The sequence below is a fragment of the Bipolaris maydis genome (assembly GCF_028858645.1).
Source record: "Bipolaris maydis strain C4 unplaced genomic scaffold PSV08scaffold_14, whole genome shotgun sequence".
Lineage (NCBI taxonomy): Eukaryota > Fungi > Ascomycota > Dothideomycetes > Pleosporales > Pleosporaceae > Bipolaris > Bipolaris maydis.
The window spans coordinates 432811-451818 of NW_027093870.1; the positions used below are offsets into that span (position 1 = coordinate 432811).

The window sequence follows — 19008 nt, forward strand, 5'->3', positions numbered from 1 at the left end:
CGACACATGGCGGAGAGCCCCCTGCTGCAAGCCCAGCGCGCCGAGTGCCTAGCTGCCACGACTATGGCCCTGCGAGTGACATCTGCCCTCTCTGCTGCCCTCCCAATTCACCCTCCGCTGCCATGGGGCTAGCCATATCCTTCCGTACTGGGACCTTGCGGGGTTACCTTCTTCATCCGGGGCTGCTCTCTGGCTCCACCCCGAGCCCCCCATGTCCCCAAGCCATCAATCGGCGCTCAGGACCATCGCACGTGTGCTCCCCCCCCATGCTGACCTGCCGATAGAGACTCTTATCTACCGTCTTTCCAATGGAACCAGCGGCTGCTTTTTATATCGCACGCTCGCTCAAATCGCCACAAAATAAAAGTGTATCCATATTCGCTGCAAAATACGCCAAATGATGCCATCCCACCTCTAGGTCGAGCTGTTCATCCTGCTAACCAATTCGTCGCTGTCGTGCCTCTCCTTCTTGTTGCCCCGAGCTCCGGGTATATACTCCAGATCCTCCTCGCCGTCGTCCTCGTCGTCCTCGTCCTCCATGTCCATGTCCAGCACCTCCTCACTGAGCATCTTGGGATTCAAAGAAAACGCTCCCTTGGGAATAAGGGTGCTCACCATAACCAACACCGATATGATGGTGAACTGCACGCCCGCCACGTTCAAGATGGCCCCGTGAATCTCGTCGTTGTCTCGGTCCGAGATGCGGTCAATGTATGTTCCAAGGCACGCAGATGCAATGGCGTACATGACAATGTACGTGCTGTAGAGAAATGCCATGACGGCCCCCAGTGCCGATACGTTTTGCGACTTGGACTCGATTCGAGCAAGCGACGCCTGGATGTATGCCGCCAGAGACACATCTCCTGCCGCCCATCCGAAGCTGATGGGCAGAAAGGTCGCTGCCACAATCCACGCCTGTGCCACGTCGTTTCGCCGAGGACGCCAGTAGGGCAGATACCACACAATCAGCAGACCAAGTGCGTCTAGTCGCAGCCATGGTATCGGCGTCTGCACCAAGTTTGTGAACATGAAGACAAACAGCGCCCCCAGCAGTTCACCAAAGTTGGATCCTCCCACCATGATTTGTGACCAAGCCGAGTTTCCAAAGTACCGCCGCGCAACTGCAGGCGCAATGGCATTCTCCAGGTATCGGTGGGCGTAAAGTGCAATTGCATATCCAGGCAGCAGCCAGATAAACTTGCGATGTGTGAAGATGAGTTTGGCTCCCGTTCCAACAGACTCGAAAAAGAGGTAGAAGCCACTGATGACAGCCTTGACATAGCTGGGCTCGCCCTCGGTCACCGAAGCTCGGACTTCCTTTGGTATGCTCTCCTCGTGGATAAAGTACCAGAGAATCGATGCAACAGCGAAGAAAATGGGCGTGATGACGAAGCTAAAGTTGTTCCCGAGGCGGGGGATGAGGGCGAGTGCCGTGCAAAAAGCACCTGCTGTTCCACTCGTCTCGTAGAAGATGTGCACCAGCGAGTCCATTCGGCGGAGTTTCTGAATGTTGCCACCCACGAGATCCCGAGGTATAACGCGTCGGATCAGTTCAACCATACCGTAGACTATGCCGCAGACGCAATCTAACACTCATCAGCACATGTTGCGCGGTACCTCGGATAGGGTTATTCTTACAGATGGGTATCATCGCGTCCGTATCGTAGTCGCCGTAGTAGCTGAAGTCATCTTTGGGCCACCCGCGCGGCATAAACTTACCACCAGTTGCGGCATCGAGTATCAGCAAAAGACTGCTCATGAACCCAAACACGAGCACTGCGCAAGCTAGCACGTTCTTGATCGGATACCGCTTGATCAGAGGTGCAATCAGGATGGATCCTATGCACTGAAATGCCTGGTTTAGCCCCGTCAAAACACCGACGCGCTGAAATGTGATGGAAATGTGCGTCGTCTTCTCCAGCTCGTCGTATCGATTCGTGGCGAGTGCGATGACTGATCCGTTGAACGCCTCGAGCCCAAACTTGTACATCATAATGCCCGCAATGTAAATGGCAATGTTCCGGCGCTCTAGAGGAGTGTAAATGTTCCATGTTTCTCGGACGACAGCAATGGGTCGGACCATGTCGACGATCAAAGCACACAAGCGTGCGGCAGCAGTGCTACAGAGAGCAAAAGCGAATCCGCAAATGCGGAGAGACCTTGTTTATACGTCCAGAATGCCGGAACGCTGGTGTTGACAGAACAGCCAATGGAATCAAGAGAAGCCTGCATGTGGAGTTACCGGTTCGCTACAGGGCATGCGTGAGTAGTTACGGATCACAACAGCCGAATCTGTGACGAGGAGGCATCTCGTGAACCCATGAATTCACGCCCTTGGGAGATGGCGGAGCGCTGCTCTTCAAGGCCAAGTGGTACCATGGCAGCGCCCTAGTCCTAATAAGGCTCGGCATTCTCGTTAGATACTGACCAGTCAGACCCCCCACGTGGCTGACATGCCATGTCTGGGCAGACCAGGGGATTTGCCTCAGCCGTACAAATGGTCGCGACAGTCGTAATGCACGCGAGCAAAAAAACTCCTTTGCAAATTCTTGTCATACCAAAGGGCTGGATGTTGTGATCTAAGCGGTGTTGCCAACTCTTTATTGCCAGAAAAAGATTGCAGATTGTGCAAAGTGGTGGTGAATTGAGGCGTTTGATGCCGAGTTCAAGATTGACATAATTTGCCTTTTTTCTATCAAAACTGTGGAATACTAACAACTGGTAACTTGGGCTTGACCTTGTGACTCGCCAAGTCAGCCCTTCAGTTAATCCTTGGGCTTTACGCGACATTGTGGCAGTGCATCACCAGTGCCAGACGGGAACAGTCTGAATGAATTGGCATGGTCTCGAATGTTCCTGCATTAGGCTTGTGGATCCCTTGGACCCTTGACAGTCGAGTAGATTGTAAGACGACATGCTTTTCCTGATTCAGATTATGACGGATGAGATTGTGGCTGCATGAGACACCGCATGTAGCAGATGGAGCGATAGAGATGCTCAACATTCAGACTGCGCAGATGATGAGTGAATAAAGTAGAGATGCTGTGATCCTCCTGGCAGCATCCTGTCTTCAGCCAATCGAATGACCAGACTGTGAACTAACTGATAGTCTGGCCTGCTAGTGCCTAGAGCCTTTACATGAAAGTTGGATACTGCATCCTTAAGGATCCGGCTGGGCTTCGTATAAAAGTATGTAGTAGTATATGGATGCGGATAGGTAGTGCGTCGTGGCCATCGCAGGGTATCAGCGCGCTCTTGAGCGCAGAGTGAGTGCAAAGTAGGGCACTATTCTGAATCATCTTCCTTGTATCGCCTAGCCTCCTTGGCCTTTTCGAGTTTCTCCTCATCTTCAGCTTCTCTCTTGGCAAGGCTCTCGCGCATTCTTTCCTCCTGCTTCTTCCAGTGGCTGCCCTCCTCGTAGTCTTCGCTGATGCCCAGCGCCTTGCGCAGCCTCTCGCTCTCTTCCATCTTCGCCTTTGCCAGGTCGTGGACCTGGTGTGATTTGAGTCGCTTTGCATTCGGCCCCAAGTCTCTGCCATCCTTGCGCTCCTGGTCTAGTTTGCGGCGCAACGCTTCGCACTGGTCGTCGATTTCGTCTTCGTCAACACCCTCATCTTCGAGCTTGTCCCGCAGCTCGAGGACCTTGACTTCAATTTCGCGCTTCGCTTCGTGCTCGAGGATCTCGGCGTCTGGCTGTCTTGGGCGGTGTTTGGCTTGGTCCCAATCTTTTGGATAGGGCTGAATCTTGTCGCGTGGTCTGAGGAGCGACCGGTTTTTCTGGACGTAACCCGAGGTACCACTACCTCTTGGGGTGGTGAGGCCTACATTGTCGGACATGGTCTGAAATTTGATGATGTGCAAGGTGAAGGTATCGTGTCGGTCAGAATGATGGCCAAGGACAGCCACTGGTTTGCGGCGAGCTCGGAGGTGAGGAAAGGCCCGAGCTTGCCTAGTGACGGAATGGCAGTTGCCCCACCAAAACTTTCCCTTGACTATGAAGACTCACCTAGCAATGGAGTCATTACTCTGCCTGGCACCTGTTTGCCTTTGTTCTGGATACTATTCCGCTCCCCCACTTGATTCATCATGAGCGTACAAGATACTACGAGCGAAAATGTCCCTGCTGGACCCGTGGAAATGGGATATACCGAGTTGCCCTTCCCCCCAGTCACCAAACAGCACATCTTGAACTGCTCCTACCACAGTTGGCACCCAAAGTCAGTCATGTCCCGCGATTTGGCGCTTTCTTTTTTTCTAATTCCGATAGATACCGTGCCGTAACGCCCAAAGCGCGCCTCATCCCTCTTCCATCTGCCTTTCTCGAATACCTCCGCTCAGACGGCATCGTACTGCCTCCCGAAGAGCGCGACGACTCCTCATGGTCAGACAACGACAGTGGCATCTTCTCCGGCGCTGACAACAATGACGAAGATGCTGAGGAGAGCATAGATCCTAGCGCAGAGTGGCGCGACACCCACGAGGCCATTGAGCGCACCATCGAGGAGCTGGGCGGTAAAGTCGCTCCCAAGCTCAATTGGAGTGCGCCAAAGGATGCAACATGGATAGCAGCAACCAACAGCATGGAGTGCCGGACGCCAAACGACATCTACCTACTCCTCAAAAGTAGCGACTTTGTCACCCACGATCTTGCGCATGCCTTTGACGACACAGCCGATCAGTCCACAACGCCAGACCCGGCGATCCCATACCATCTCGTGCTGCGAAAGTGGATCACGCTCAACCCCAGTGTCGAGTTCCGATGCTTTGTGCGCAACAGACGGCTGATTGCCCTATGCCAGCGCGACTTGAACCATTTTGACTTTTTGTTCAACATGCAGGATAAGCTACGAGACCTGATCCAGGACTTCTTCGATGCTAAACTGCGCGATACATTCCCAGACCCAAACTTCACTTTTGATGTATACGTGCCGCCGCCCCATGACAAGGTCTGGGTCGTCGACTTTAATCCCTGGGCTGTACGGACCGATCCATTGGTCTTTTCGTGGATGGAATTGCTCACCATGGACGTGCCAGAGGCAGCACCAGCCGAGGAGACGACTGTGCGTCTGAAGATAGCTCAGCCAGAAGCCAAGGGCGAATCTGTTCCAGTGGCCAACGATGCGTTGGAGGAGGACGAATCCTCAGAGGACGATGATATTGAGGAAGTATGGCAGCCAGAGTTCCGACTGGTACGGAGAGACGATCCAGAGGCCTATGGTTTCACGACTCCGCAGTATAGCGCTCACAAGTTGCCCAAAGATGTAGTGGACGCGAGCAGGGGAGGCGAGGGCCAACTGAGAGAGTTTGCCATGCAGTGGGAGCAGGCCCAGAAGTTGGCTGAGCAACAAAGGGCAGAAGATAGTGAGGACGATTAGATGTGTGTGTACATAGTGGGTCATGTTGCGGCTGTGGACACGGCCCACAGGTAAACATCACTCGAGCAGAACAACACATGAGCCGACAGATGACTTTTGCTTTTGTCTAACAAAGAGTCATCTTCTCCTACAGCTTGGCGCCTGTAAACACCAGCTGGTAATGTATGATTGGACATTTTGAACATGTGCCTGGGAGGGTGACCCGCCTTGTCGCGTGAGGCTGCCGGCCCGCCACCGTGACTCGCCCGCGCAGGCCACCTGCTTGTTTCACCGCCGGCATCCCCACATGTCCCATTCGATAACAGTCGATCGCCCCCTCCACAAGCCGCATTGCCCAGGACAACGTCGACTTTGATGCCGACTTTTTGGGTACACTTTTCATAGCACGTGCTTTAAGATGAATGGCCCTCTGCTCCCATAGATTTGACACGCTGTTCCCACGGTACACTACGTCTAGCATTGCACAGCTAGCCACGCCTACGTACTTTTGCACCCACCACATCGCTACCATATTTCACTTGAACCTTGACATCGTCTACATCACCACTCCTGCTTCCCTGCTCTCCAAACATCACAACAATACAAGGCATTGTTTACAAACCACGCAGCTGCATTGAGCTTCCCTGCCTACACGCCATGGACGCGCCAGACAGTACCTACAGTGGCTTCTTGTCCTTGCCCACTGAGATACGATGTCAGATCTACGATTATTTGCTTGCTGAATCATACGCCATTACCATCAGCGCCGCATACACGACTTGTAATGGTGTTCGGATACAAGGCCACACTCGCAAGACCGAGATTCCAGGTTTGCCACTTCATCTCGCGCCAATAGCACGACGCGGCCACGCCGCATCCCTCCTCTCCGTCGCGATGCCTCCAACGATCTGCCTTGAAGATGGACAGATGGTCGATATTGAAAGCGAGAATCTGGGGCTCTCGGCACCATTGGCACTGTCATTGACTTCTCATCTGGTCAAGGACGAGCTGAGAGATTGCATGCGGAGGCGAAAACATATGTTGGATGCACGAGCCGAGTATGACGACGATGGTGTTCTTCGAGACGACGAAGAGAATACTGAAGGCATATCACTCCATGTGTCATACCCATACGGAGTTCTGGTCTTGAAGAGTCAGTATCCATACTTGCTAAAGCAAGCGCGGAGAGTCTACGTTTCTGGCTATTACACGCCTCTTCTCGAAGAAGATTCAATTGTCCCAGATCCTAGCGACAGCGAGCATTTGACACCATCAAACAGCCTTGCGGCACCTTCTTTCAATACTCCAGCGTCGGGCCCTTCAACGAGCTTCATAGCTGCATCTAGCAATTCCTCAAGACGACCTCCCCGCCACGGCGCAAATAGAAGCCCTTCTCGTCCACGCCTTCGCATGGGCGCGCCACTCCCACGCCAATCACGTCACGTCTCACACGTCACCACGGCTTTCCCTGTATTTTCCAAATCAACCGCAACACACGCTCCAACTGCCCTCGCACACCTCGTCTCTACCATAATGCCCAAAACCCCTGGGTCTCTTACAAAATTCACGGCGCGTATCCTCTTTCCGGGTGAGAATACGTATGGCAGCGTTTGGGGTGACGACAACAGCCCCGTCACTCACATCTTGCGCAGCATCTGCGGTGGCAAGATTGATATGAAAGTGCTGAGGTGTAATTTAGGCACGGGGCTTAAGTTAACGGCAAGACCAAAACCATGGAGTCGCATCGTGAGCACGAGCTGGGTCAATTGGAGGAAGGGAGATTTCATGGTAGAAGGTAGCCCCAATGCTGCAAGAAGGGCAAGTGGGTCACTAAGTGTGAATGATTTGGATCAGTTTTTGAGAGGCGTTCAATGTGGTGCGTGATGAGAATTCTTTGGCATCGAATCCATCAACTCGATATGTTTATGACTTGTACTATACAATGCAACGTACGACTATGGCCGCTCTTAACCCGGAAACTAGTGATCTACTGAGCAATCTACAAGCTATTTTTCTTTGGTATGAGAGAAAACTATACGTTTCATTTTGTATTGTGACTTGTGGAAATATTATCGATAGTATAGCCTGCAGATGTGCAGAGCATTTCTAATGGCGGAATGAACTCACCAGGCAAACCACTTGACAACACCTGGAACCCCCGTAGCCAGGTCTCTTGCATCCGAAAACCCAACTCTTACTTTTCGATCCTCATCGTCAGGATATGTCAGCCAAAAGGAAATGATGCGCAGATGCTCCGGTACCTCCACGTCACCCACCACATCGTCGCTAGAAATGTTCAGCTTCGCTCTCGTACGTTCCTGCTCGAGCGACAAAGCCTCATCCGCTATCCAACCAGCGACCATGCCATCCCAGAAGCCTTCTCTTCGAGGATAGCTCAGCATCAACCCGACAGCACGCCGCCGTAGTGCCTGACAGGAGGCAGGCGCCCGAATAGCTATGAACCACAATGCCGCCGTTGGCCCCATTGAAGTCATAAAAACCGGTGAAGATTTATTCCCCGGCACAAACAACAGCTGATCACACAGATGAAAGATATTGGCAAATAGTGCCGCCTCGTCAAACGGCGTCTTGAACGGCTCTTTGGCATGCTGGAACGCAGCCAAGCAAGGGAATCTCGCCACGATATCTGCCCGGGGCAGCCTTAGCAAATACTCCATCTGGCACTGCATCAGCTCGAGCGCAATAAGCGGCTGCGTAAACTCGTCGTGCCGACTCCTCTCCGCCTCCGCCCACAACTTCTTCATCACCCTCGCCCCATCATGAAACCTATCCACCAGTTCCCTCAACTCGACCCCAACCTGCTCTTCTTCCCCCGCCCCCCGCAAAAAAGTCTTTTGGTTAAACGCATGGATATGGCTAATCAGGCACTCGATATGCCGCAGCACCCCCTGCAAACTCGCCATACTCAGCTTCCCACACTCTTCCAACGCCTGCCCCCCACTCTTCACCTTTGGTTTCTTCACCCAGCTTCTCGACTGTGCAGACGGCATGATAGCCCGTATCTGCGCATCCAGAGCTACGAAAATCGTGCGCAGCGATTCCAGCTCCACAGCGTGCTCCGTCACCATCTCCCCCGCATCATCCATCTCGTTCAGCATGCGAATCCCGCTCCGCAAGTGCTCCACGGCGTGTTTCTGGTAACCCTGTAGACAACACATGCTGCTGAAGAGAATCGCACACGTCATCAAGGTCATTTTGTCTTTCGCTGAGGCTTTCGTGGAACTCGCTGCACCTTTTTCGAGGAGAACTTTGATGGCCCGGTTGGATTGTAAGAAGGCAAATTGCAAGTGCTGATCTGCCATTGCGCTCTCCCGGATGTGCGAGTGTTGGCCCTCGTGGAAGCGTCGGTACATGGCCCCCAGGGCGATGATGCAGTGCTGGATGGCGGGCTCGCGGTGCGCGGCTTGGAGCACTTCGCGTTGCCAGAAGGGGGAGTCGAGGAAGCCGCGCAGCTTGGGGATCGCGTGGGATGTGAAGAAGGAGAAGCTGGATTTTTCTTCCGTCGTGGAGAGGGGGAGGGCTGGAGCGAGGGGGAGCGGGAGTGGGGAGTGGCTGCGGAGGGTGCGGAGGGTGGATCCCGAGCAGAATGACGATAATAAATTCTGGGCTTCTGGAGTTGAGGATGCGCTGGTTTTTGGGGATCTGAAGTTTGAGTCGTAGCCGTCGCAGGTGCGGCCTGTGGAGGTGCAGCGGGTACAGTAGGGTTTGTCTTCGTCGCATTTTACGCGGCGTATTCTGTCTCTATCAGCATAGCCTTCACCAGATCCCTTCATTTGACATCGTCTCCTTGAAAAATCCCCTTGCATTTCCCTATTCAGCAAGACATTCTTGCTCCTTTCGACAGAATTTCTCGAAGCCATTTGGCCATACTGTCGTGCCGTGACCCCCTCAACATTACCACCAAATCAACCACATCCCCATCTCTTTCTTCTCCTCCCTTCCCCACAAACATCGATAACTTACTTGCACGTCTTACACCCCGACCTCGCTTTGGGCTTCCAAGCTCTCTGTCGCGGCTTTCCCGCCACCACCAGCTCCATTTTCCAGATCTTGCAAACCAAGCTACTACTGATCCTTCAACCAACAACGAAAAAAGAGCAGGCCCAAATATATGCAGCAAAGGAAAAGAGTTCTTTTTTGGTGATGAAGGTGATGCAAAGGGCACTTCAGTACGCCAAACGGTTGCTATGAAATGTTCGATACGAGGGCCAACTTTTTGAGGCTCGCACCTGCATGATGCAGCGTTGCGGCGCAGAGGTGGCTGGGGGCCGTTAGGCATCCACTATAATTGGTTGTTGGACCCGGGGGGTTTTTTTTTATTTTGAGATGTGCCTAATAGAGCGGTCGATGATGCGTGGTCGGACAAGGTATGTGATCCTACCGATGCACTGGACTTGAGGTTGGGTTTTTTGGAAGTTTGATGGCAGATGGTGGGCATGTTGGGTTTGGGGGCGAATTGTTGGTGTTACGCTTGACTGTTGGAAAGTGAGACATTATTACACAGTAATCATGCTCTTGTTGCATGAATGTAAATTAATGTGTAGTACAAGCGACTTGCTTGATGAGTGGGAAGAAAGCGGGGCTAGAAATACTGCGTTGGGACATCCATCCTCAGGCACATACCCATCTAGAGCTATTAATCTAAACGCCTGCGCCCCTTCTCTACTCTCAAGATAGCAAACACGCTGCTCACAGCTTGCGCCAAAGATCTCGTAGATATCCTGCTTTGCCCCCTTGCTCGTTGTGCGGCTCGCCATGTACATACACATCTCTTGCATCAAGATCCTTTCTCCTACCCGAGTCCAAATCAATCTCTTCACTCCTCCAGAATCGTGTCTTGAACCAAAGCTTATAGCCGACGTAGGTGATTGCAAATACAGGTATCATAATGTAAGCGTCGACAAAGTTTCCAGCATTAAACGGACTCAAAGTGGTCCAGCCCTGAACGAGAGTGAGGAAGATGTTGGCGAAAAGTCCAAAATAGGCATTCCAGGGATAGAGAAAGGATTTGAAGGGTAGATCGTCCGAAGTCCGGCCTTGAGCTTGCCAGGCTTTTCTGAAGCGGATATGCGTAAAGGATATGGCTCCCCAAACGAGAAAGGTGGAAACGCCGCTCAGGTTGACAATGTAGGAGTACGCCTTTCCACCTCCGGTGCTAACATTCATCATGGAAATGGCACCGATTAGATTTGTGAAAACGATGGCGTAGATTGGTACACCGCGGCTGTTCGTCTTTCCAAGGAATTTTGGCGCCATTTTCTGTTGTGCCATGAAAAGTATGGTTCGAGATCCGATATAAATCGAGCTGTTTGCCGCGCTCAGGACGGTGATGAAGATGAAGGCGTTGATAAGATGCACTCCTCCTTCCCAGCCAGCATTTTGCAGTGCAATAGTCATGGGACTCTTCAACGCACGGCTGCTTCCGTTCGCGAGTCCATCTGCATTTGAAGGGCAAGTGAGGCCAAAAAAGAATGCCACTCCCATGTACACGAAAAGAATGCGCCAGATGACCTGTCGAATCGCAAGGGGAACGGCCACAGAAGGATTCCTGGTTTCAGTTGCCGCAACCGCAACGGCTTCCACACCCGCGTAAAAGGTCGAGGCAAAAACAAAGACTGTTGCTACTCCGCGAAATCCGTCCACCCAAGGACCAGGGTTGTGCCAGTATCGGAATCCAATCGCCTCTTTCTGGCCAATTAGTCCTCCCGATGCGTAAATGATGGCGAAGAGGAAGTAAGTGCACAGCCCAACAAGTTTGACCAGCGCAAGCCAAAACTCGGCTTCTCCAAACGACTCAACGCCCAGCATCTGGAAGCCCAAAAACGCAAACCAGAAGATGAGAAAGTAGCCCCATAGCGGCACCTGCGGGCCCCAGAACACCATGATTGACGAAATGACGTTGTACTCGTTGGCCAGCACACACGCCCACACCAGCCAGTACTGCCACCCCACCGCAACCCCAAAAGCCTTATCCACAAAGCGCTCAGAAAGCGTAACAAACGCCCCACCCGTCGGATACAGCGTCGTCATCTCACCCAGCGACTGTGTAATGCTAAATGCAATGATACCAATGATACCGAATCCGATGAGCAGCGAAGCTGGACCACCCTGCGCAAGCGCACCTCCCGTTCCAACCAAGATACCCGGACCGATGATTCCAGCCAGAGCCATCATGCTCAAATGGCGCGTCTTGAGGCCGCGCTTGACACCGCTTGGATCCATTCGCTGGAAATCATCGTCGTGGTTGTAGCTTGCTACTGGTGAGGCGGGGCCCGCTGCGGCTTTGGAGTCGAAGAGGGCCATGACGTACGAGCCTGGCCAGTCGTTGTAAAAACGTTCCTTAGTCAAAAGAGCAAGAAGCTCAAAAGAAGCATGTAATGTACATGTTCTTGCTTGCAAGAGGACGCATGGTTATATAAGCGCATGATTTTTCTAGTCTTGAATTGGCGAGCAGGTGTGTTTGGGGAGGCGAATGACAGACGGCCGGGGTCTTGGGTTGCATGTTGCGATTTTCACGGCTGATTGCGCGATAAGAGTGAAGACACTCGTTTTTCTTTGGTGGCGGCGGCACTGCAGGGACCGGTTTCTGGCTTGTTTACCGCCGATACTGTCGTGTCTTGAAATTGATGATTGGATGGAGATTTTGCGAGGAAAGCAATGCCGGCTGCTCGTAGAGAATGGCGACATTTGCTATCGAGCAAGGTGGGTATGAACGATGGATTGGGGTGGTGGGGGAGGGCGGGTGGAAACGATAGGTTTGGTCTGAAGAGGGTTTAGCGGAATGCAAGTTGCACTACAACTTGGCGCCACTCCTCCACGCGAAGCTTGCGGTGTGGATTTCACTATCATCTTGTTCTCATAGGCTGGCTGAAGTCCCGCATTCTGAATTTGCAAACCCCGCGGGCTCTGTGTCTAAGTAGACTTCCAGCTTCAGAGTTTGCAATGGCTCGGGTATAGGCACGGCAGGTTCCAACCTTCCTTCCGTTTGGATGTCACCAGCACACCCTCAGTTTGCCATCACATGGCTATCAGCCACAGAAATGGCCTGAAATTCTTCCCTAAGTTCCACCCGGAATGATTCTCGTGCATATCCTTCTCGCATTTGCCCCGGTCTTGGCGAGACCAGGGCTGATGAGCTAATTGTTACGTCTCATGACTGTTGCTACTCCTCCACGTTATACGACGTGCGAATGTAGGAAGTTTCCCATTCACTATTTCTTGTCACATGATGAAATACCTAAGTAACACGGCACATTCATACAAATCGTGATATTTTATATCTCATTACACTACTATACATTTTTTTTTTCTCATATACTTTCGTTAACACTGATCCAGTCAGTGTCATGTAAAAGGTTCCAGGCATCTAGCCCATCCCCCAACATTCATCGAACCAAGCGACTCTAATGCAGGCGGCCAATTTCCATACGCTTCTTGAGCCTGTAGGCAAGAGCACGCTTCTTGGCCGCGGTACTCTGGGTGAAGGCAACAGAACCACCAAAGGGACCAGCAGCTGCGCCGTTGCGGACACGCATGACGCAGACATTGTTGACGCCAGCAACAGTTGCATCGCAAGTCATACCGGCAGGCATCTGAACCTTCATCTCGAACTCGGTGTTGGTCGCCAGCGAGATGCCCTGGACACCCAGACCAGGGACGTCCTGAGTGACAGTGGCAGGCTGCATGGCAGCTTCATCAGTGCCACCAGACGTGCCATCAACGTCTGCTGTAAAAGGACCCGCACCATCTTGGTTGATCTAAAGGCTGTCAGAAAATGTGTGGCGTCCAACTCAACACCACCACAACTCACCTGACGAAGCGTCATAGTAACCGTTCCATCATCAGCACAAGTCGGCAATCCCCCTGTTGCACCCGCTCCAGCAGCGGCAGCAACCCTCGCCTCAGGCGGTCCATCAACCTTATCACCACCACCCCCAAACAAGCCCGCAATCCCCGTTGCTCCGCCTGCACCACCCGCCGCACCTGCACCACCCGCACCACCGCCCTTTCCACCCCCAAGGCTTCCCAAAAGGTTGCTCAGAAACTGGCGCTTGCGTTGCGTACCTGCACCCGCATTCTGTGCATTCTGTGGGATATCATCTTCCACGCCTACACTTCCCGACGCGCCCTGGTTCGCTGGCGGCGCAGCCCCAGACCCCATGAACGCGCCGACCATGACTGAAGCATCTACGTTGCCGTTGCCCTGCGTACGGCCCAAGGGACCCGTCTTGCCGCTTGCAATTTCGCGGTCGCGTATGATGGCTGTGTCGGCCTGGGAGCCACATCCACTGTTTCCTATGTTAGACTTTTTTTTCTCTTCTCTTTTCCATTGCTTGAGTGGAAGGTTGAGGGGGGTGGAGACGTACTTGGACGAGCAGTCCCTAGGTGTTCCGTCTTGGATTGTCAAACCAGGCATGGAAACGCCATTTGCGCCTTTGATCTCGGTGACGACGCCGTGGGCAGAGATGCTGGTGGCGGCTGTGAGGGCGAGGAGGAAGGTGCGTGGGAAGTACATTGTTGCGGCTTTCTCTTCTTCTCGTAATTCAAATAGATAGAAAAGTTTGATGCGAGTGAGCAGGGCGAGATCAACTCGAATTTTTCTATCCCAAATACTGGATAGAAAGAAGAACAAGAGTTATATAGAAAATATATAAGAGCACCAGGCTTGAGAAGAAAGTGGAGAGTAGTTTACACAAGACAAGATTGTGCTGCGGATACCTTTGACTCGACGTTTCCCCCCCGCTCTTCTTATACAAATTTCTCCCCTTCACGAACAAGATATGTCATAGAGAAGCAAGGGCGTAGATCAGTACATTCGCACTGCATTCTGCATTCGGCCTCGTAGCCGCTATGCCCTTGTGTCCTTCTCCGCCAGAGAAACCTCAGTCCCCACTCACGCATCCGACATGCCCTATCGAGTAACAAAAAAAACCGGACACCAGGCATTGCGGCGCCTGTGTCGTGAGGCGTGTTTGGTCTGAGGCTTCGCTTGTCTTGGCTCTCTTCTCGGCAGCGGAAGGGTCCAAAACATAGGCTTGGCGTGTGAATCACGGTGGCGGAGTGCCAAAGAGGTAGTGTGATTAGCTAGATGGGCCTGGCGGGATTGTTCTGAGGATCCCAGGCGCCAAGGCGTACGAGCGATGGTATTCATGCATGAGGTTTTAAGATATGCGAAACAGGGAGACAGAGAGGGGGGGGAACGGGAATGGTGGGTTGTTTTGTTCATTAGTAATAGTTGTGATGATAATGGTGATATTGTAACGGGGAGGCTGATAGTAATTGCCAATTAACCATCGTTACGGGAATGGAGAATTGGAAGGATAGCGTGAGGGGAAAATAAATATCGTACACCTGTCTCCGCTGTCAAACCCATCAACGTGTAGTTAGTATACAAAACCCACCACATCAAGCTAGTCTAGTAGTCTCGCGCCTAACCCGTTTCATCACCACCAACCACCTAACATCCAACGCCACACACATACAACCTCCCAAACACATCACTCAGCCAATCCCAACTCCAATCATCGCAAATCCCTAAAAATAACCTTTTTTTTTTCAAAAGGTGCACCCCCTTGTCAGGTGTTTTGTCACCAAGGAGAAAGAAGCCCCCCCCCCTCCCCATTCCACAACGTGTTGTCGCAGTCCCCGTGTCGCCGCTAGCGTTTCATCAAACAAGAACAAGGTCGATCTTCAAACTTGTTGTGCCTTGGTTTTCTCCCAAACCCTCACTTTTGAATACCTAGTCTCCGTTTTCTGTTTAATGCATGCAGTGTTCCCCTCCCCGGCCCGCTCCTGGGTGGTTTTTCTTTTTGCTTCCGAAGGCAACCCCCCCACTGTGACCCAAAAACGTGCAGTAGAGATGTGACGGTGGCGAGTGTTTAGTGTTTAGTCATTGTAGAGAGGCGAAATACAAGTGGGGTTTATGGCTTAGTTTGAGTTCGGGGGATGAGGACGAAATGGGGAAGGAGGCGCGATGTTTTTTTTTTTGAAATCAATCTTTTGAATGTGTCAAACATGGAAGTTTGAAGGTTTGTCTTAGGAGGGCAATGTATAGGGCCAGTGGAGTTTTTGGCGATTTTGACATCTTTATGCGCTTGCTCATTTGCTGGCGCTTCGGATAGGGACAGCGATAGCTTCGCTTCCGAGCACGAAACTCGCCACGGAGAAACCGTCTTGCAGGCTTTTCTTGCATATGCCCCATACGAGCCCAAACATGCCTGCAGATGCAATGCCGAAAAATAGAACGAGACAGATGCGCTGTAGATCCATGTCTTGTTCGAGATGCACGCCCCATCCCGTGTAGAGGTCGGGATCTACGCCCGGGGTTGGGCGCTCCCCGATACGTTTTGGGAACTGCCTAAGACAAATATTGTCTTGGAAGCAATCCTTAGGCGAGCTGAAGCGATGCATGAGAAAGTCACTACCCAATGGTGGCGTACGGTCTGGTTTGCGAGGATCGCATGTGTAGTGCTTGACAGTCTCCGGTGGCATATCAGAGACGAGGCCATCGACTTCTTTGCGAGCGTGTAGAGTAAACTAAGTAGGGCCTATGAGCTTGAAACAGCACCTGTTTTGTTGCATTGGGAATCTTACCTTGACAAAGCTCATTCGTTGTACGGTCTGGAAGCTGAATTGGCGGTAGGCCCATCGGAACTTTGAGTGGTATTCACGGCGTAACGCTTCGAAGAGCTCGCGATCTCGAGTGATTGTTGAAACCTGGAGGTCGTAACGGTTCGTTAGGAATCTCTTGACCTTCATGCATAAGAGGATAAAATCTTCTGATATGTTGATGTTGGTGCTGTTGACTTGAGTGTGAGCTGTTGAAGCCGAGAAGCGCCAGTTCTGTGGTCCCGATGTAGCCTGAGAAGCTGTGGAGAGACCTATTGAAGTCTGAAGTGGTTGGTTGGAATTACTGGAATCAACATTTCCACTCGATGTTGATGGCAAACTCCCGTTCGTTGGCCCGCTAGTCGCTATAGAAGAGGGGCTTCTGTTAGCGATTTTGGAGAGACTTTGATTAGCTGCTTTAGAAAAGGGGCTTCTATCGCCTTCCGCGCCTAAATCTTGTCGATAGGTTATCCGTCGCGTGTGAGATGATATTGCGATAACCAACAAAATAGGAACAGACACGACAAGCCACCCGCAAAGCGCTATAATAGCCTCCACAATCGCCACAGATGCAAATCCATAAACTATTTTGGAAGAGAAACTGCTATCAAGTACCGCATCTGGCAGTTGAGGAAACAGTATCCGTAGAAATTGAGATGTCCATTTTACGACACCCAGTACTATATGAGAACCGACGACGACGATCATAAACCAAGCTATTGCAAAATCCCATAAAATTCTGCCGGCCATTTTGGAATAGCCCATTCCATCGTGTACTGCGTCTGAGAGTCGAGGATGCGTAGTTGGTAACGATGGACATGTCCATTTCTCGATGCCCAACCATGCAAGAACGCAGAATCGAATCCAAGTGCAAGTGTTTGATATGGCCATTCCAAGTCTCTCAAACATGGCTCGTATAGTAGACGCCTTGGACTGAGATGGGTTACAAACTTCCATAGAAGCTCTTATACCATGCTCTTGAAGAGTTTCCAGCAGTTCGCGTACTGCACCAGGCCGATGCTCAGTGTAATGGTCAAGTCCCCTGTGCCCGCATGGCTTTTCTGAGTTAGCGAAGGGTGTAGATAAACCGTCTAAATCACTCACACATGTCCAAGATAACCTGTAGCTCTTTTCAGTTGTAGCCACAGAATGAGGCCTTTCAATCTCGTTCTCAACGTGGATCTTCGGCTTCGTCGTTCTGTCTGTTGTATCTTTGACGAAGTTGCTATGGGTGGAGTCAACCCTGTTCGATTTAACCAGATGACGTAGTTCTGCCCTGCTCTTTTCGTTCAGCTGAAACTTTTTCTCTTTAATTACCGGTATCGGATATACAGTTCCTGGTGCCCCGTTGGCCACATGGGTAACCACCTTGCTCCAATATGGGTGATAGTCCATAAAAAATGGGTCAGCAAGGGCAGAGTACTTCTCTAGGTCCAAGTTTCGAGTAGAAAGTGGAGAAAATGGTTCATGAGCCAAGAACTCAGAGCATTTGGGACCCAAGAATACCCCTTTTTTCGTGATCAGCTGGGTAAAAAAGGCCTTTTGGGAAATTGAGTCTCTAACTCACCATCCTTTTTCTGCGAGCCAGGCGAGGCCTGCTTTAACCCCAATATTCGATCTATTTCCAACAGCCGGCGATCGCGTGTGGCTATCATCATCCGTTTGGTAGTGGTGCCGCGTGTATTGTATGCTTCATATCGATTAGATGAGTTCACATCCTGTTCAAGGAGGGGGTAAGTAGCGTCTAAAAGGCTGGCGAGATTCTCCAAAGTCTTTAGAGAAACCGAATCTTTGCCACTGCGCCGGAGCATTGTCAAAAGCTCCTCAATAACGCCTCTAGCAACCCAAGGCTCGAAGAATAGCCCGTTATCATACTGCTCTTTTTCGTTGTTGATAAAAACTTCAACGAAGTCAATCAACGAAGCTTTTACTCCGAGAGCAGCACTTGCATCGAGCCTGAGTAGTGCATTGGTGCCCCGTTCTAACCTGGGTAACCTCAGCGCCTTTGTGTAGTTCCACATCAACAGAACAAGAAAAAGTCCTGGTATCTCATATCGTCCCAGCTGCAACGAGATCCTTCCTGCCAACATCAATTCCCTGCACAAACCAGCCCTTTTGCGACTTATCAGTTTCCAACGTTTCAGTGGTTTGATCAAAACTTTTAGTCCTGATGCATGGGCGATACCGCCGCTACGTATAAACAAGAGGAACGAGCTAGGGTGCTGAAGGGCTTCTAGAAATGGCCGAGAAGCCTCCTCCTCTGCTTCTTTCGGTTCGCCTACCCACGCAATGGCCTTTGTAGCGCGTTTGAAGATCTGGGGGAACAATGAGATCTGCGTGAATTCTTCTAGAAGATCAGAATGATTGATGCAAATAGCATCTGCCCACAGTCGCCTCTCTTTATGCGCATGGCGCAACCAGAAAAGTGCACGTTGCAGATGCACAGGAATGACGACAATTGTAGACTCTATGACAATGGATCCCATAGTAGGAGGGGTTGTTTTGTTGTAGAACACTGCCTCGTACCCAGTTTTATCAGCCTTGTTGCTGGTCTCGTTGTCATTGTTGAGGTTGTGAGTTTCGAATCGTCCCCGTAGCGGCGCAGTTCTGTCTGTGGATGGAAGGAGAGCCAGAATTCGAATGTCATTTCCTTTTAGCGGAGGGTACTTGGGGGAGTGAAAATGTGTTTCGGATGTTTCATAGAGATCCCAAAGAGAATGTTGTCTGAACTTTGCATGGTTGTAGAGAGCAAGTAAGAGGCAACAAGAAACAATCCGGAGTAAGAGGACATCCCATGTAGTTTTAGTGTATTCGTTACGGAACATGTGGTGGGATAAATTAGACCAAAGTAATAACACTGCTGAGCAGATAATTCTAAATGGGGAAGAGTTCATGATGGCTGCGAGATGAGTCAAGAAAACCGAGACCAGGCGCACGTTTATACCTTCAGCTATTGCTACCTAGCCGAATCGTTGCAGGATCAGCTCTCACGAATCCCCATTCGAAACGCGCGCCACAGCGGCCT

General features: G+C 51.4%; 8 protein-coding genes across 8 annotated transcripts; 2 read left to right on the forward strand and 6 right to left on the reverse strand.

Annotated features, from left to right (window-relative positions):
• Nucleotides 1–414: 414 nt before the first annotated feature.
• PSV08DRAFT_404718 (major facilitator superfamily domain-containing protein) lies at nucleotides 415–2083 on the reverse strand (the record flags this gene model as incomplete). The annotated part of the gene is made up of 2 exons (XM_014225090.2): nucleotides 415–1586; nucleotides 1639–2083. 2 exons carry the CDS (start codon nucleotides 2081–2083, stop codon nucleotides 415–417), a joined length of 1617 nt encoding a protein of 538 aa, XP_014080565.2.
• Nucleotides 2084–3112: 1029 nt separating this feature from the next.
• PSV08DRAFT_328370 (cwf21 domain-containing protein) lies at nucleotides 3113–3880 on the reverse strand. The gene has a single exon (XM_014225091.2). It carries the CDS (start codon nucleotides 3835–3837, stop codon nucleotides 3286–3288), a length of 552 nt encoding a protein of 183 aa, XP_014080566.1. The 5' UTR covers nucleotides 3838–3880; the 3' UTR covers nucleotides 3113–3285.
• Nucleotides 3881–4028: 148 nt separating this feature from the next.
• On the forward strand, nucleotides 4029–5550 carry PSV08DRAFT_208820 (D123-domain-containing protein). The gene is made up of 2 exons (XM_014225092.1): nucleotides 4029–4217; nucleotides 4268–5550. Exons 1-2 carry the CDS (start codon nucleotides 4087–4089, stop codon nucleotides 5373–5375), a joined length of 1239 nt encoding a protein of 412 aa, XP_014080567.1. The 5' UTR covers nucleotides 4029–4086; the 3' UTR covers nucleotides 5376–5550.
• Nucleotides 5551–5967: 417 nt separating this feature from the next.
• On the forward strand, nucleotides 5968–7360 carry PSV08DRAFT_380377 (uncharacterized protein). The gene has a single exon (XM_014225094.2). The coding sequence runs from the start codon at nucleotides 6012–6014 to the stop codon at nucleotides 7236–7238; it is 1227 nt and encodes a 408-aa protein (XP_014080569.1). The 5' UTR covers nucleotides 5968–6011; the 3' UTR covers nucleotides 7239–7360.
• A 117-nt stretch (nucleotides 7361–7477) lies between these two features.
• PSV08DRAFT_229552 (uncharacterized protein) lies at nucleotides 7478–9551 on the reverse strand (the record flags this gene model as incomplete). The annotated part of the gene is made up of 2 exons (XM_014225095.1): nucleotides 9339–9551; nucleotides 7478–9110 (listed from the first exon to the last, which is right to left on the reverse strand). Exons 1-2 carry the CDS (start codon nucleotides 9413–9415, stop codon nucleotides 7478–7480), a joined length of 1710 nt encoding a protein of 569 aa, XP_014080570.1. The 5' UTR covers nucleotides 9416–9551.
• Nucleotides 9552–9952: 401 nt separating this feature from the next.
• Nucleotides 9953–11747, reverse strand: PSV08DRAFT_14308 (amino acid permease/ SLC12A domain-containing protein). The gene has a single exon (XM_014225096.2). It carries the CDS (start codon nucleotides 11676–11678, stop codon nucleotides 10065–10067), a length of 1614 nt encoding a protein of 537 aa, XP_014080571.1. The 5' UTR covers nucleotides 11679–11747; the 3' UTR covers nucleotides 9953–10064.
• Nucleotides 11748–12778: 1031 nt separating this feature from the next.
• On the reverse strand, nucleotides 12779–13890 carry PSV08DRAFT_355460 (uncharacterized protein; the record flags this gene model as incomplete). The annotated part of the gene is made up of 3 exons (XM_066092914.1): nucleotides 12779–13132; nucleotides 13186–13663; nucleotides 13742–13890. 3 exons carry the CDS (start codon nucleotides 13888–13890, stop codon nucleotides 12779–12781), a joined length of 981 nt encoding a protein of 326 aa, XP_065948197.1.
• A 1574-nt stretch (nucleotides 13891–15464) lies between these two features.
• On the reverse strand, nucleotides 15465–18886 carry PSV08DRAFT_365316 (uncharacterized protein). Its single transcript, XM_066093094.1, has 5 exons — nucleotides 17551–18886; nucleotides 17088–17491; nucleotides 16955–17039; nucleotides 15969–16348; nucleotides 15465–15911 (listed from the first exon to the last, which is right to left on the reverse strand). Exons 1-5 carry the CDS (start codon nucleotides 18875–18877, stop codon nucleotides 15474–15476), a joined length of 2634 nt encoding a protein of 877 aa, XP_065948198.1. The 5' UTR covers nucleotides 18878–18886; the 3' UTR covers nucleotides 15465–15473.
• Nucleotides 18887–19008: the final 122 nt, after the last annotated feature.